The sequence below is a fragment of the Diabrotica virgifera genome, chromosome 4 (genome assembly GCF_917563875.1).
Source record: "Diabrotica virgifera virgifera chromosome 4, PGI_DIABVI_V3a".
NCBI classification, from domain to species: domain Eukaryota; kingdom Metazoa; phylum Arthropoda; class Insecta; order Coleoptera; family Chrysomelidae; genus Diabrotica; species Diabrotica virgifera.
In genome coordinates this window covers 241472352-241489049 of record NC_065446.1, presented here as the reverse complement: position 1 = coordinate 241489049, position 16698 = coordinate 241472352, and the positions used below count along the sequence as shown (strand labels likewise).

The 16698-nt window shown below is 33.8% G+C and overlaps 1 protein-coding gene across 2 annotated transcripts in view; it reads left to right on the top strand.

The window, feature by feature from the left end:
- Positions 1-16698, top strand: part of LOC114327447 (insulin gene enhancer protein ISL-1) — a 206368-nt gene that overhangs the window by 112529 nt on the left and 77141 nt on the right. For both annotated transcript variants that reach the window (XM_028276081.2, XM_028276074.2), the window contains exon 2: positions 4633-4825. In XM_028276081.2, the coding sequence (XP_028131882.1) occupies positions 4633-4825 (193 nt within the window). The remainder of the gene's footprint in view (positions 1-4632; positions 4826-16698) is intronic.

Sequence of the window (16698 nt, the reverse complement as noted above, 5' to 3'; positions counted from 1 at the left end):
ACTGTAGTCTCATCGGAGAAAAGAACTCGTTTCCAATCATCGATGGTCCAATTTTGATGTAATCTTGCAAAATTCAATCTCTGAACCCTGTGTTCTCTGGTAAGTAAGGGTTTTTTGGCCGGTTTCCTGTTGCTCAATTATGCTTCATGTAAATGTCTTCTAACTGTTCGAGACGATATCGCGACATTTCGAACATCTGCTAGTTCATTTTTTAGCAAATTGCTGGTGGCTCTCCTACTGAGAGCACGTTGTCTCAAAAAACGATCATCAATTTGATTAGTGCAACGTTTTCGCCCTTGCCCTGGTCTTCGATGGTACGACCGTGTTTCATTAAATATATCGCCTCACCTTGGGACTGATGCTGGAATGATGTCTTCCTAACTAACAAACATGCAACGTATCGCATTGAATGTCCTTCATCTAGGAGAGTCGATGCTCGCACTGCCTCCTCCATTGACAAATTTCTTTGGCGGTTCATTTTTTTATTTGATTTTTATGCAAATGAACTTCCAAAGATGCATGTGATAAAAAATAATATCACAATAAAAAGCTTGTTTCTCACAAGCACTTTGCTTTAATCGGCACTTTTTATGAAAAGTTTAACTCACTTTTAGTCTAAAACGAAGTTTAATCAATGAACTGTCATTGAGTTTAATATAAATTATTGTTAAAACAAGACTATTATTAGCTTACATAACAACTGTCACTGTCAAACAAGGTCCATAGGCAACTTGTCGTACAGTAAATTATCAATAAATAAAGATTATTGAGAAAAATATGAGTGGTGCGTTAATTGTGTCCAGGAGTTTATTTTTAGAAGAAAAATAGTAAAACAAAACAGAAAGTTAACAAATGTATAAAATCAAGAGAAATTGGAATTAAATGATTATTTAAATAAAAATAACAAACATGTTTATAACGATACAAAGTAAAAATAATCTTGGAGTTGAATACATTTATCATTTATCAATCAGTACCTTGTATTATATCTTATATGTATTTTACATGATTCTCATAAATTTTCCCACCGAAAATTTGACTAATGAAGGTTTTTAAAAAGGCAATCTCTGAAAAACCTTGATTTATAAATAATCCAGTATCTAAATCTAACGGTCGTAACAGTTGTTAATGTATCACACTTCGACAGGTTTGATAATGTCATTCTATTAATTTGGTATCGACTACGGGGGCAATACAAAAGTTATTCAGGAGTTTGAAGTTTATTTTGCTTTAATAAGATGCTTTTAATGACATCAGTAAATTATTGTTCTTGAACTCCTAAGTGGAGCATAGAGCTTCAGTGAGAACGCGCCATCGGGTTCTATTTTGCGCTTAGGCCTTCACCCTAATATGTCTGTGTAGATTTTGTCATTGGATCCGACCATCACTTGTAACAACGTTGCCGTATCCTCTATTTTTTCATACTATCACGTTACAATTTTTTGTGATATTATACACGAGCGGGACACGGACATCCTCAAAAAAGCGCTACTGACCACGGAGGGGTGAATAGCTAATTTTATTCATACTTTATATTTTCGAGGGTGCTGAAAACGAAAATGAGGTTTATTTTGAATTTTATGTGGGGGAATAGGTATTGTCAAAATCGCAATTTTAACCTAAAAATAAAAAAAAATGAAATCACGTTTTTTGCGTTTACCTCGCTACAACTGTTCCATTTTAATATTTTTTTCTGAAATGTTTACAGTATATAGCTCTAACATTTTTGAAGACAAGGGTACCTGCTTCAAGTTTTTATTCTTATCATGATAAAGCTTATGAATTTTTCAAAGAAAAAGGTGCGGATTTGTGCATTGCAAAGTTTAATCGCAAAAGTTGTGTGACGAAGTTTAAAATTTAGCTTCTTAATCACGTTTATTTGAAAGTAGAGAGTACAAAGAAGTTTTCTGGTAAGGTTTAGATCAAAATGTTTCATAGAAAAAAAATAGTGCAATTTTATTAATGTCGACATTAGAAATCCCCAATATAACGCTTATTTTTTGAGGGACAGACAATCTATGTCTAATTTCTCACCTTCAGTACTATCCTTGGATTGTAAGCTTTCATTTGACACCCCATTTGTCATTCTACCTAGTATAATGACGGAGAAGTAAACGTTCTTATTCTATTATTCTTGTAGGTACATTTAACATTGATTGAAATTATGAAAGAAATGGCATGGCAATACTGTGACGCACAAACATAAGATTCAGCTGTGCATTACATAGGGTGCACTAATATCCAAGATGTCCGATTAATCGATGGGACTACAAAATTTTTCACTTTAATGATTTTCGATAATACTGACAACGATTTTAACAACGATATGACAATAAAAACCCCCCATTATAGCAGGGCAATACAAAGAAAAAAGGCCTCAATTTTAGTTCCGCCGATATCCACGAGAGGTCGTCATTGTGACAACATCGCCAATAGGTATTTAAAATAATATAAAATTTAATATAAATTCTGAAACTCCCCTCGTATACTACCTTAATTAGCGTTCATTAAAGTTTACTGCATATTTTCGTGGACAAAAATGTCGTGTTTTATTTTAATTGCATAATTTGATTCGGCTCTATCTACGCTTTCTTCTTTAACAGTTCCATTTAATCAGATAACATTTTATTAGTATTAAATGATCTTTCTCAGGATAGAGAGTGATGGCCTAATAGACACTAAAAACCATATTTGCAGCATCGTAAGTCGTAAGATTTCAATAAAGTTTAAATAAAGTTAAAATTAAAATTACACGATGCTTATGGTTGTTTTACAGTACTTTTATGTCCAGTTTATGGCTGAAAGTAATATGATTTTAATTGATTGCTGATCTATCACTGCGGTTTATGTCATTGAAAGAAGTAGTTTTCATGATAGCGGTCTTTTCTCTAACTTTAAAATGATTGGCAGAACCACAGCGAAGAACTTGATAATTAGGATTTCTTATTTTGCGCCATAAACCAACACTAAAAATTATCAAACCAGATGTTATTTCTGCTTTACTACGGCTCCCAGCTCATAGATATGACCAAGTAGTCCTCAACCAAAGTAGGACACAATAACCATAAATTAACATCATCATACAGGCCAATCTCCTTACTATCCATAATCTCAAAGGTGTTTGAAAAATTGCTACTACGCAGAATGAACCATATCATTGAAAAAAAAAATATAATTTTTGGATTTCGTGATAAACACTCCAAAATTGACCAGGTCCATCGAATAGAAGGACTGAAATAGAAAAAGCATTGGAAGGGATAAAATTTGTTCAGCTGTATTCCTGGATATCGCCAAAGCTTTTGACAAAGTATGGCACAACGGCCTGTTAATAAACCTAAAGAAAATATTTTCTATGCAACTTGTTGAAATATTGCAGTCATACCTACACCATCTAACACTTAGAGTTAAAAACGAGTAGGTGCTCTGACCTGAGTTAAAGCCAATAAACGCAGTGGTTCCACAAGGTAGCGTTTTTGGACCAGTACTAGTACTATACCTTTTGCATACATCTGACACTCCGGAGAAAGAAAACATTCAACTAGCCACATTTTCTGATGGTACAGCAGTCTTGACAATATGAGCAACTATAGAAGAATGTACGCTAAACCTATAAATGGCATAGAACGCTGGTCAAAAAATAGCGTATATTAATGAACAGAAATTAGTTCATATTAACTTTACTAACAAAAAATAAATTATCTCCCAATTATCTTAAACAACAGCATTGTTCCTAATAAGAAAACAGCGAAATACCTGGGTTTAAATCTGGACGTCAAACTCAAATGGAAGGAACATTTTAAAAAGAAAACTGAACAGTAGAAAATAAAGTACAAAAATATTTATTGGCTGATAAGTAGGTAGTCTCAACTTTCCATCCAGAACAAAGTACCTACTGATTTACAAACATATCTTGAAACCAGTGTGGACCTATGGCCTACGATTATGGGGGTGAACCAAAAAAGCAATTATAGAAATCTAAAAACACTCCAGAACCGAACACTAAGGAATATTGTAGGTGCTCCTTGGTATGTTCGGAATGACGATTTACGTAGAGCTTTACGACTATTAAAGAACCTATTCCAAATGAAATTATGAAAGTCTCCAGGAGATATGAAGAGAGACTCCATACCATGAAGTACTTCAGCTTCTTGTCAACCAACGGACCAACCCCAGATGCGAAGGCTAGAGAGGTCTAATCCGTTCGAGCTTTTGTAATGTGAGAAGTTGTGCAAGGCTTAGTTACCACGTGGTACTAGTGGTTAGTACTACGAGAGTAGAGAACCGTGTGTTCTCTTTCAGAGTCAAAACCAGAGAGAGGGAGAGGTTTTCGTCTGTTCATTTCTAAAGAAGGCAGCAGGGAGAGTAATTTTTCGTTTTTATTGTTCAAGAATGTCTGTATTTCTAAAGGAGTGTGGTAGGGTAAAATTAAGGGTAAAAATTATAGAAATGATGCAGCGAAAAAGATTGTTTTCAATAGCTGTAGGATTTCACAAAATATTTGAAAAACTTTTTCTAAATAAAAAATAAAGCACCCCGTTAATAACCCTAGAGGTTGGTACGGTTAAAAAAAGTCTACAAAAGCACAAGTAAATATATTAATACCTAAATATTTATTATGCTGTTTTGTTACAGAAAAAAACCGAAGGACCAGCCACTGTGTGGGATGCGGTGGCCAAATCCACGACCAATACATCCTGAGGGTGGCTCCGGATCTGGAGTGGCATGCGGCGTGTTTGAAGTGCCAAGAGTGCCAAAGGTTTTTAGACGAATCGTGTACGTGTTTTGTTAGGGATGGAAAAACTTATTGCAAAGTGGACTATGTAAGGTAAGAGCAAAAATAGCAGCTTTTATATCCTATACTATTAATTCTTCTTCTTAAAGTGCCCTCTCCTCAAGATGTTGGCTACTACAATTGCAAACTCTTCTCTGTCTTCAGCTGTTCTTATTAGCTGTTCAAATTTTAGCCCTGTCTTTTTCTTCCTAGTCCTTTCTCTCCCTCGATTTTTCCTTTCACTATAAGTTGAGCATATTGGTACTTATTATTTCTCAGTATGTGGCCTAGGTATGATGTTTTTCTAACTTTCACTGTGTTGAAAAGTCATCTTTCCTCACCTATTCTATGCAGCACTTATTCGTTTGAGGTGTGTGATGTCCGTGCAATTTGGAGGATACTCCGGTAGATACACATTTCAACGGCCTCCAGTTTATTTACGGTTGATGTTTTAATGATCCACGTCTCAACTGCATATAGAGAAGAGTTAACCAGACGTAGCATTTTGATATACGTAGTCCAGTGGCGTGCGGTGACATTTTCGGAAGAGGAAGCGATTCAATAAGGGTTTAACAAATATTTTCTTACGAGGGTCGAGATCAAAATATATACCTACTTAATAGGTGTATACCTAATGTATTACCTGTTAACTTATATCGACTAAAAACAAGAACTACAAAAAATTAGGTATAGTGTTTAACCCAGTCTGAGAGACATGCACACGCCTTGAGAATGAGATTCGGGTGATACAAATTCATTGATGCAAGGAGGATTTACTCTTATAAGCGGGCGTCACTCCATCCCGCCCCAATGCTTCATACTATCCACTTCCCCTCCGATAGCACTCTGATGCGCTATATGGGCTCTCTATCAGCAAAGTGTTTATTATGTGGGAGTCCTGGATACAAGGACTCACAAACGAAATCCTACCCCGATCAATGCAGGTTAGTGACTCTAGTGACTTAGTATATCGTATATATAGTGACTTATCATCGATCTGTACTGCTTGCTCAGGGTCGAGTCCCTGCTCCAGGCTTGGTTTCTTTAAACTTAAAAAGAAGAGTTCTATTCAAAATTGTTTTTATATTCCGATTTCGAATCACCTTCCATAACACACGACTTTCAACAATATGACACTTATTTACTTATACTTGAGTCCTACTCTTATCAACCAACGCAAATTTTTTGTCGATAACATCGTCGTAAAATTTTGGATTTTCTGATAATTGTTTAATAAATGCACTCTTTTTCAATGGATAATAGGGCTAACTTGGAAAGTCTGTCTTCACTTGTAAAATTTATTGTAAAACTTTTGATGCGTTTTAATACTGAAAAACTTCGTTCAACTGATGCACTTGTAGCTGGGATAGTTAGTATCTACTACTTAATTCACACAACTTGCCCACTTCACACAGAGACCAGGGGCGTAGCTACCGCCGTATCAGCCGTATCAATTATACGGGGCCCCCGACATTCAAGGGCCCCATCGCCCCAAACAAAATTCCATTTACAAAGATTGAACTAAATATTCTACAATTGTTTCACTATTAAAACGCTTTGAAACAGTGTATGTTGTTTGGATATCAACATTTTGGTGTAGTGGATTCTTTATATTATACCTATATAAATCATATCTATCTATTATCTATTCTCTGCCCCATAAGAACAGAGCTTTATTGTTTTCAAGGTACCTCTCATTCTCAATTCCGTTGGCTGTGTGTGAGTTATTGTATAATGTCTATTGAAGAATGCTGAATTGCAATTTTTGTAATCGCTTTATCTTTGAATATTTGAAACAGTATGTATTGTTCGGGTATATTATGTATGTTCGTATAATCTGTTCTTTATCTATAATTGTATTTATGTATATCTACATTTCTCCAAGAAATTAACGTACCACCTTAAAAATTGGTCATTTTTTATGTCTCATATTTCCTAAACCTGTTTTCCGATTTAAGGGATTTTTTTAAATGTTATAGTCGTATTTTTGAACAATATCGTTGTAATAATATTGTTGCTAGACAGGTAAATTGTTATTGTATACCGGGTGTACCAATCAAACAGTAATTTTTTCTCAAAGTTCACCACACCCTGTGGAATATTCTTGCATTTATAAAATACTGAAATTAAAACCCAACTATAGCCTCATGTGTTCTTAACATTCTGTTTTTCGTTCATTCGCTTATGTTGGATAGTAAAAAAGTTAGGTAATACTTTAACAACTAGCCTTATTTTGCATCGATACAGGGTGTTTTTAAATAAGTATGGCAAACTTTAAGGGCTAATTCTACATGAAAAAATAATGACAGTTTGCTTTATAAACGTATGTCCGAGATAGGGGGTTTTGACATTTTTCTTACAAACTGATAATTTATTTATTACTCTAAAACCGATTGATATATGCAAATGAAATTTGGTGGGTTTTAACAGAATTTCATGTTTACCATTGGCGCACGCATGGGTCATATTAACCGCATGCGCGCCAATGATAAATATTAAATTCCTAATTGTATATCAAAACCGCACAATAACTACCTCTTAAAACACACCAAATATTACTTGCATATTTTAGCCGGTTTTAGGACAATAAATAAATCGTCAGAATGTAAGAAAAATTTTAATAACCCTATCTCGGAGACGAAGCATTTGCACACTAGCAGGTTTATAAAGCAAACGCAAACTGTCATTATTTTTTCATGCAGAATGACCCCTTAGAGTTTGCCATACTTATTTAAAAACACTCTGTATTGCCGAAAAACAAGGCCAAAAACAAAGTTGTTAAAGTACCTAACTTTTTTATTATCCAACATAAAAATGAATGAACCAAAAGCGAATGAATAAAACAACAGAATGTTGGCTATAATAGATTAATAAAATAAAAAAAATCAAAATGTAATTCCGTACTAAATACAGGTTGGAACTAAATTTTTATCAAAGTTTCTCTCTCTCTTTTGTCGTTTCCCCATTACTGAGGGATCGTGATTTCCCCCAATATTCCTAACAATGTTTCTCCATTGGTCTCTATCTTCAGCCGCTCTAAGAACTTCGCAGAATGAGTTTACAGCTGAATTCTTTATTTGGTCGGACCATCTTGTTGGTGATCGTCCTCTTGATCTTCTCCCGGAACGTTTCCAGAAACAATTAATTTCTTCAAACTGTCGTCACCTCTGCGAACCACGTGACTAAAGAATTGCAGAAATCGTTGCAGACAATATTGTGGACAGCCTTTTATCAAAGTTTAGGTGAATACAAAATATATTTTCAAGAAAGTATCCAAATCATATGATTTGGATACTTTCTTGAAAATATCTTTTGTATTCTTCAAGGGGATCACTGTTTAAATAATTAAAAAGGGGTCATTTTTGCACAATATTTACTTTTTTCACTTCTCTGCAGTAATTCACGCTTTTATGAAGGTCTATACGATTTTTTTTCTACAAAGTTGAATAATAATGCTTTCATTTAAGATTTACTAAATTAAATTTGACCCCTATTTATTTAAACAACTATATTCAAAACTTAAAACACAAATAAAATATGCACCATAAAATATTTTGTTTTATACGAGAAGTTCATGTTACCAGTATAAAGCAAAAAGAAATTGGTCGAAAAATATTTAGCAATTTATGAGATATTGAATTTTTTAACCCCAACGACGGTATTTAAAAAAGAAGTAATAAACAAATTACAAAAATTTTTAAATGCCATTTTAGGGGGGAGTTTAATTAAAATTTGAATTTATCAATACATTTATTGAAAATATACATAAAAATAAAAATAATGAGATCTTTTGCAGGTTTAAATTCTTTTGGCAACAACCGCATTTTTGCAACTGAAAATATAGTGACATATTCAATATCTCATAAATTATTAAATATTTTTCGACCATTTTTTTTTGCTTAATACTGGAAAATAGCGCAACTTCTCCTATAAAACCAAATGTTTTATAGTGCTTATTTAAATCGCAAATACCATTTTTTGCAAATTTGTTTTTAAAGTTTTATATACAATTCTTTAAAGAAATAGGGAGTCAAATTTAATTTAGTAAGATAGTAAGTCTTAGGTGAAACACTTACCCTTCAGCTTTGCAGAAAAATATTCTAAACACCTTCATTAAAACGTGAATTACCTTAACAGTTAAAAAAGTAAATATGGTGCAAAAATGACCCCGTTTTAATTATTTAAACAATGATCCCCTTACATGATTTGGATACTTTCTTGAAAATATCTTTTGTACTCACCTAAATTTTGATAAAAAATTTGTTCCAACCTGTACGAATTTACATTTTGATTTACATGTAGTGTAATTTTATTTTACTACACTAGACTATAATTATGTGGTCGGGTTTTAATTTCAGCATTTTACAAATGCTAAAATATTCCACAGGGTAACGCGAACTTTGTGAGAGAAAAAATCACAGTTTGATTGATATACCCGGTATATAATGAAAATTTATCTGTCTAGCAACAACATTATTACACTGACATTGTTAAAGAATAAGGCTATAACACATTAAAAAATCACTTAAATCATACAACAGGTTCAGGAAATTCGAGACATCAAAAATGACCAATTTTTAGGTGGTACATACGTTAATTTCTTGGAGAAGTGTATTTGCCTGTCGCTCGCCATTATACCATAAGAACAGAGCTTCTTTGTTTAAGCTCATTTGCAATGCCCATTCATCCTTGGATTGAAAAAGCTGAATCTGTTTTCAAACAATGAGTCTCGACAATTCAAATCTATTTTTCGACTTTGGTTAATTAAAATTTATTAGGTTTATTATCAGTGGCGTGCTGGAACTTTTCAAGCGGCCCGGTGATTTTATAGAAAAGCGGCCTCCAAACTCCAATCCTCATTTTACCTTTTACTATCAGGATGTTTTACCTATTCGTTATTTATACAACAAAAATATAAATTATTTCTAAATCAAACATAAAACTTTGCATTCAATCATTTTTTTTAAATTTGCTATATTTTTTATTTAAGAATAAGTAATCTTACAAATAATAAATGACATGTACGACAATATCGTATGCAGTAAGGCAGAAACCATAATTTCCTGAATAAATATAATATGAATTTGATGTAATTAAGATAAAAATAAAATAAAATTTTAAGAATTTTTCAATTATATACAAATCTAAACAAATCTAAAGGCAAATCTAAAGGCAATAATCTAAACATTCTTTTTTTATTTATTTAGCTAATGCCTCGACAATTAATGGCCATTGGCATGGTAGGTACGGTAAATGTTTTCAGTTAGGTACCTAGTGTTATGTGTAGTGTGTGTGTTGAGTAAGTGTCTTGTTACTTTGCAAAGTCGACGTCATTGCCTTTCCAAAGAGACGCTAATTGTATCCGAACGTCTGCGGTCCCTCCGGTGAGTACCGATCCCACAAGGACAGAAACTATTTTCATTTATTAATTTATAATAAACGAAAAATCCCTGAACCTGGTGAGATTCGAACTCACGACCATTCGGACCTTTCGATCCAAAGGTAAGCGCTCTTACCACTGAGCCACAGAGGGGGTATAAACATTCTTTTGCAATTACAGTATAAAAATAATTACTTAACTCTCGATTAATAATTTCCGCATTAAAGTAGATTTTTGAGCAAATTCGTCGATTATTTCATGATTTTTAAGCTCATAAAAAGCTTCTTTTTTATAGCCAGTAGCATAAATGTTTCCAAGTGATCTTGTGTTAAAGTACTTCTAAACCGATTTTTTATGTACATATTTCAACGTTGAAAAGCTTCTTTCGCAAGATACGTGTGGGTGTGTCACTGAAAGAGTTAGTAAAAAAGCTTATATACTATTTACATTTGGATAAACACACTGATATAAGTTGTACTTAGGCAAAACAGCGTAATAGCAAGCTATACAATCTCTACACTTTTTAGTACCACACGGCGGTGAAGTTTACGCGATATCAACAACATTGTCATTAGCTACTTTAAGGTCATTATCACTTAGATTAATAACATCATCCTTCATATTTTCCGTAGACTGAACATAGATATTCATCATTGAATCGATCTTCTATAATTTCAGTATTTTGCAAAATCCTATTTTTTAATACAATTTATTTATCAACAAAATCCATGAGTTATTCTCAAGTGCAGTCGCAGATATGGTAGGATTAAAATTTCTTAATTTTTCAGTAAATGATTTAAAAAATGTCGTAAAGGTATACCATTTTTTATTGTATCAAAATTTCTAGTATCTAGAGTGCTTATATCACCATAAAACGATTTGCCTTGATGAAATCGTTTTTCGATACTTCCAATAATTCAGTCAAAAATGTGCAAGACGTGTTTCCATTTTTTATTCTACACAGTTTGAAGGAAATTAAAAAACCATAAATATATTTGTATGTATGAAAATAAATACTATCTGTAGCAATCTATTTATGTATATTATAGAGCCTCATTCATTTATTTAAACTGTATTTTACAATTAAAAAAAAATAAATTTTTTTTAAATGTTTTATTAATATTATTAGCAAGAATAACATTCGATTAGAAATTAAAAAATATTTTTTTGTTACATCTAAACATTTTTGTGAAAAAACCTATTTGGCCGGCCTAAAGAGGCCGCGGCCTCTCGGTGATTGCACCGATTGATTTATATGGCCAGCACGCCACTGTTTATTATTATTATCTATATTTGGGTGTTTTGTGTGTTTTGTTTTATTTCATTATCTTTTATTTTGTACTAACATTGACGATTTATGTAATTTCGGTAAACTGTATTTGTTTTTGTTTTTTTTCCGACTTTTTGTAAGCTTTGTCCATAAAATTGTAAAATTTTCAGTGACAATAAAGCATATTTCTATTCGATTCTATACAAGCGTTTTTGCTTCTTTTGTCGCGGGGGAAAGGGGCCCCGCGACAAACTTTGATATGGGGCCCCCGTGGGGCTAGCTACGCCACTGACAGAGACTGATTTAAACCAGTAGTATTAAAAAAATTCAACCGATTCCTAAGTATTTCTTTATCACTAATTTCAGGTGTTTTATAAATGACATTTAACTGAGAATGCAAAGCTAGATTATCAAAAAAAAATCATAATTTAATCGTACTGAATTAAATAGGTACATACCTCTGTGGGAGATTTTAATGAATTATAATTAGACATGTTAAAATTACATAATTCTACATATTTTATTTCTTTAAAATTTTCAAAGTGATAATTCATTTGTTGTAGAATATTATCAAAAATTTCGATGTATAATCGTCTCTCTTTCGCCGACAATATCAATCATCTTTATTTTTATTTTAGGTTCGAAGCCCATATTTTCAGCTTTATCCCAAATATTTTTGAACAGCTCATTTTTTTAATCATCATAAGTCATCAAATTGTCTTATACAAAATGCAATGTCACTTGACTTCGTCTGTAAAATGTCGTAGGTACTATAAAATATCAGTAAAAGGAAAAATCTCAAAATGTCAAATAAAATATTAGTAAAAATATTAAGCAAAAAATTGAAATCGAACCATTTGTACCTAAATACAGTAGACTCGCCATTATCCGAGGTAACTGGGACCGTGACTACCTCGGATACGGAAAAACTCGGTTAACACTGACATTGGTTATATTGATAGAAAAACACGTGAATAATCATAACTGTGGATATTTTAATGACAAAATTAATACAGTACTGTCTATAAAAGATAAAACATTTACCTTAATAATGTTACTGTTTAAAAAAGTATTTGATTTTGCATAAGCTTTGCTCCTCTTTTTGATTTTGAGGCGGCGATGTTGCGGCATGGTTGAAAATTGTAACTCACCTGTTCTGACTTTTGCCTCGGTTAACCGAGGGGCTCGGATGACCGAGACTCGGATAATCGCGAGTCTACTGTACCTACCCCTTATAGCAGCAGTAACAGACTCCGCATCTCGTTTTCGGAATCGGAAGCGGTCGGACGAGCGCTTCTAGGCGTATCAAAATTCGCGTGAAAGGAACATGACTAGCGGGTGAGGTTATTAAACCTGACCAATTTTTGAACGGGACACATGCATGACAAGCAGCGATTTTGAGATGCGCTTCCGTCAGGACCGGACTGAATCGTTGAATTGTGTGCTTATTTGAGACCGTTCGTATGCGATAAAAAAATGTAATCCTCCACTAATCAAAGATAAAAACGGAAAAATTATAATCGATATCGAAGGTCAACTAATACGATGGACAGAATATATAAAGGAATTATTCGATGATGAAAGAAGCGAACTAGAAACGCTAAATGACATAAGCGGTCCTCCAATAACTAAGGAAGAAGTGCAATACGCTATAAAGAACGCAAAAAACGGCAAGGCGATCGGACCAGATGGGATTTACGTAGAAACACTAAAGCTTTTAGGTGCCGAGGGCATTAAGATACTTACGAAATTGTTCAACTTAATCTACGAAAGCGGAAAAATTCCTAAAGATTGGCTTAAATCCTCATTTGTTGTACTACCAAAAAAACACAGAGCCACAAAATGCAGCGACTATCGCACCATCAGCCTAATGAGTCATGTATTGAAAACGTTTCTCAGAATAATTCATCAAAGAACATATAGAAGAATTGAGGAAAGAATCTCAAGTACTCAATTCGGTTTTCGCTGTGGCCTTGGAACGCGTGATGCACTATTTGCAACTCAAGTTTTAATTCAAAGATGCAGAGATGTAAATCATGACGTTTTCATGTGCGCGATTGATTTTGAAAAGGCCTTTGATAAAGTTCGCCATGAAAAAATGCTACATATTCTTAAAACTACCGGTCTGGACGGTAGGGACATTAGAATAATCGCAAATTTGTATTGGGGCCAGGCTGCATGTATTAGGGTTGCGAATCAGTGCTCTGAAGAAGTAAAAATCAAGCGCGGAGTTCGACAAGGCTGTATATTGTCACCAATGTTGTTTAATCTTTACGCTGAAACAATCTTAAATGAAGTGTTGGAAAACGCAAAAGAGGGAATACTCATTAATGGTATGCTTATGAACAATATCAGATACGCAGATGACACCTTGTTGCTGACTGGATCAATTGAACATCTTCAAGCGTTATTGAACCGAATGGTGGCATTCTGCGCGATATATGGACTCAAACTCAACGCAAGAAAAACAAAGTTTATGGTTATTAGTAAACAGGCAGCCGTAAATAATAATAACTATAACGTAACAATCGGTAATGACTCAATTGAACGAGTAAGTAATCTTGTATATCTGGGTACTCATATTAATGAAAGCTGGAACACTAGTACAGAAATAAAAAGTAGAATTGCCAAAGCAAGAACAAGTCTTATGAAATTTAAGAAAATCCTGTGCAGTCATGATCTAAATTTGGAACTTCGCATAAGAATGGTCCGATGTTATATATTCCCAGTACTACTTTACGGGGTCGAAGCATGGACACTGACAGAATCGCTTTTAAAAAACCTAGAAGCATTTGAAATGTGGGTCTACCGCCGTATCCTGAAGATCAGTTGGGTAGAAAGAATCACAAACGAAAGGGTTTTGCAACGTTTGAATAAAAGTTGCGAAGTAGTGAACACGGTTAAAAGGCGCAAATTGGAATACTTTGGTCATATAATGCGTCACCCAGAAAAATATGACATACTTCACCTTGTCATGCAAGGTAAAATAATGGGAAAAAGAAGTGTGGGCCGCCGTACAACTTCTTGGCTTAAAAACCTACGCCAATGGTTTGGGAAAACTAGCACTGAACTATTTCGTGCGGCTGTAAATAAGACAATGATTGTTAATATGCTGGGCAACATGAGAGCCAACGATCGACAAGCGGTCTCGGCACCTTAAGAAGAAGAAGTATGCGATCAATTTTTAATAATGTTTCAATGACTATTAGTTACATAATAGATTACTTAGATTAGGGAAACATTGTTGATAATTAAATACTAATTAATAATATATGTATTTTCTTATATGGAAGAATAGGGAAGCGGTGCTTCCACCGCTTCCATGGACCGCACGCCTCTGTAGTCGAACTTCGAGTTTTATTTGAGAATCACATAACAGTCTTTTGATTTTTTGAAAGATTTTGGGGCCTGTTCTTTTCTCGATCGTCCCAGTACTTAAATCTATTGACCTGTTCTAAAATGTGCCCGTTTATTGTGCAAGTTTGAGGCATATTTTGATTTTTTCAGATTGGCATGACTTTGGTCTTTTTAACGTTATCTAATACCATTATTTAGCGTTTGTCAAATATGAGAACCGATATCAGTGAATCAGTTCTCTTCGATCATCTGGAGAACTAATCTGACTTGATAATGGCAAATGTGATATTGCCTAAACGTCACCAAAACAATGTTTTGTCTAAAAACGAAAGTTATTCAACGCTGAGTCAAACCTGGAAAACCATAGAAGTCAAATGTGGCTACCGCGGAAATATTGGTGAAAGCATTCTATCTAATCAGCCCTAAACATCCATCCTTGAATATAGGATGCCTCTTCCTTCTTCCATGCCTCTCTATCTTGGGCAATTTGCATCCAATTTGACCCAGTGTGTTTCTTCAGGTTCAGGTCATCCGACCATCGCATCTGTGGCTTTCCCCTTTTTCGTTTGTGGTTCCACGGTCTCCAATGTATAATTATCTTAGTCCATCTGTCATCCTTCTGCCGTAGGGTGTGTCCGGCGAACTTCCATTTAAGCTTTGCTACTTGGGTAGAGACATCTTTCACTTTTGTTTTGTTACGGATCCATTCGTTTCTTTTCCTATATGTTCAGCATTTGTCTTTCCATGGATATTTCTGTCTTTGCTATTTTTTCATATTTTCTTTTGTAAACGTCCATGTCTGAGAGCCATATATTAGAACAGGGAGTATACATTGATTGAATACTCTTGTTTTTAGGTATTGCGGGTATTTTCTGTTCTTTAGAATATAAGACAGTTTTCCGAATGATGCCCAGGCCAATCTTATTCTTCTCTTTATTTCTTCAGTTTGATTTTCTTTATTTAATCTAGTGATTTGTCCTAGATATATACAGTGCTAGTCAAAAGTCCGTACCCCCCCTCGTATCTTTTGAACGGTTATACCTATAATAGTGAAATTTGGAGGGAGGAAATAAACGGACGTAAGCTTCTTAACTAGTCATGACAGGTGACGTAATAGTGACAGATGACGTTACAGAGCCACTGTGACCGATAATTTTAAATAGGACCTTATGGCAAGTGATACCTCGTTTGAAAGGTATTGAAAATACCTATTCAGTCATACTAATTTTTTTTGAGTTTAAGCTAATTTTGATGAATAAATGAAAGAAATATAAAATTGTAGTTTCGCATTTAATTAATAAAAATTCAAAATTCCGCCTATGATTACTTGTCAAACAGGTTGACGTTGACGTAAAAACTACTAGAAAATTCAAAAACGTCAACTTTTTTGACAAAAAATACATAGGCGAACATTTAAATTTTTATTAATTAAATTCAAAACTACAATATTATATTTATTTAATTTATTCACCAAAATCCAAATTAACTTAAACCCAAAAAAATTAGTGTGACTGAATAGGTATTTTAAATACCTTTCAAACGAGGTATCACTTGCCATAAGGTCCCATTTAAAATTATCGGTCACAGTGGCTCTGTAACGTCATCTGTCACTATTACGTCACCTGTCATAACTAGTTAAGAAGCTTACGTCCGTTTATTTCCTCCCTCCAAATTTCACTATTATAGGTTTAACCGTTCAAAAGATACTAGGGGGGTACGAACTTTTGACTAGCACTGTATACTATTTTACTGTTCTATTATTGTTTGTGCCACTGTAATTATTAGTTCTTCTTGTTGATTTATCATGGTTTTTGTTTTACTGTAATTCATCTTCAGTCCTATCTTTGTCGATTCTCTATCTAGTTCTTCCATCATTCTTTGTAATTCTTCACTTCTTTCTGTTATTAATACAATATCATC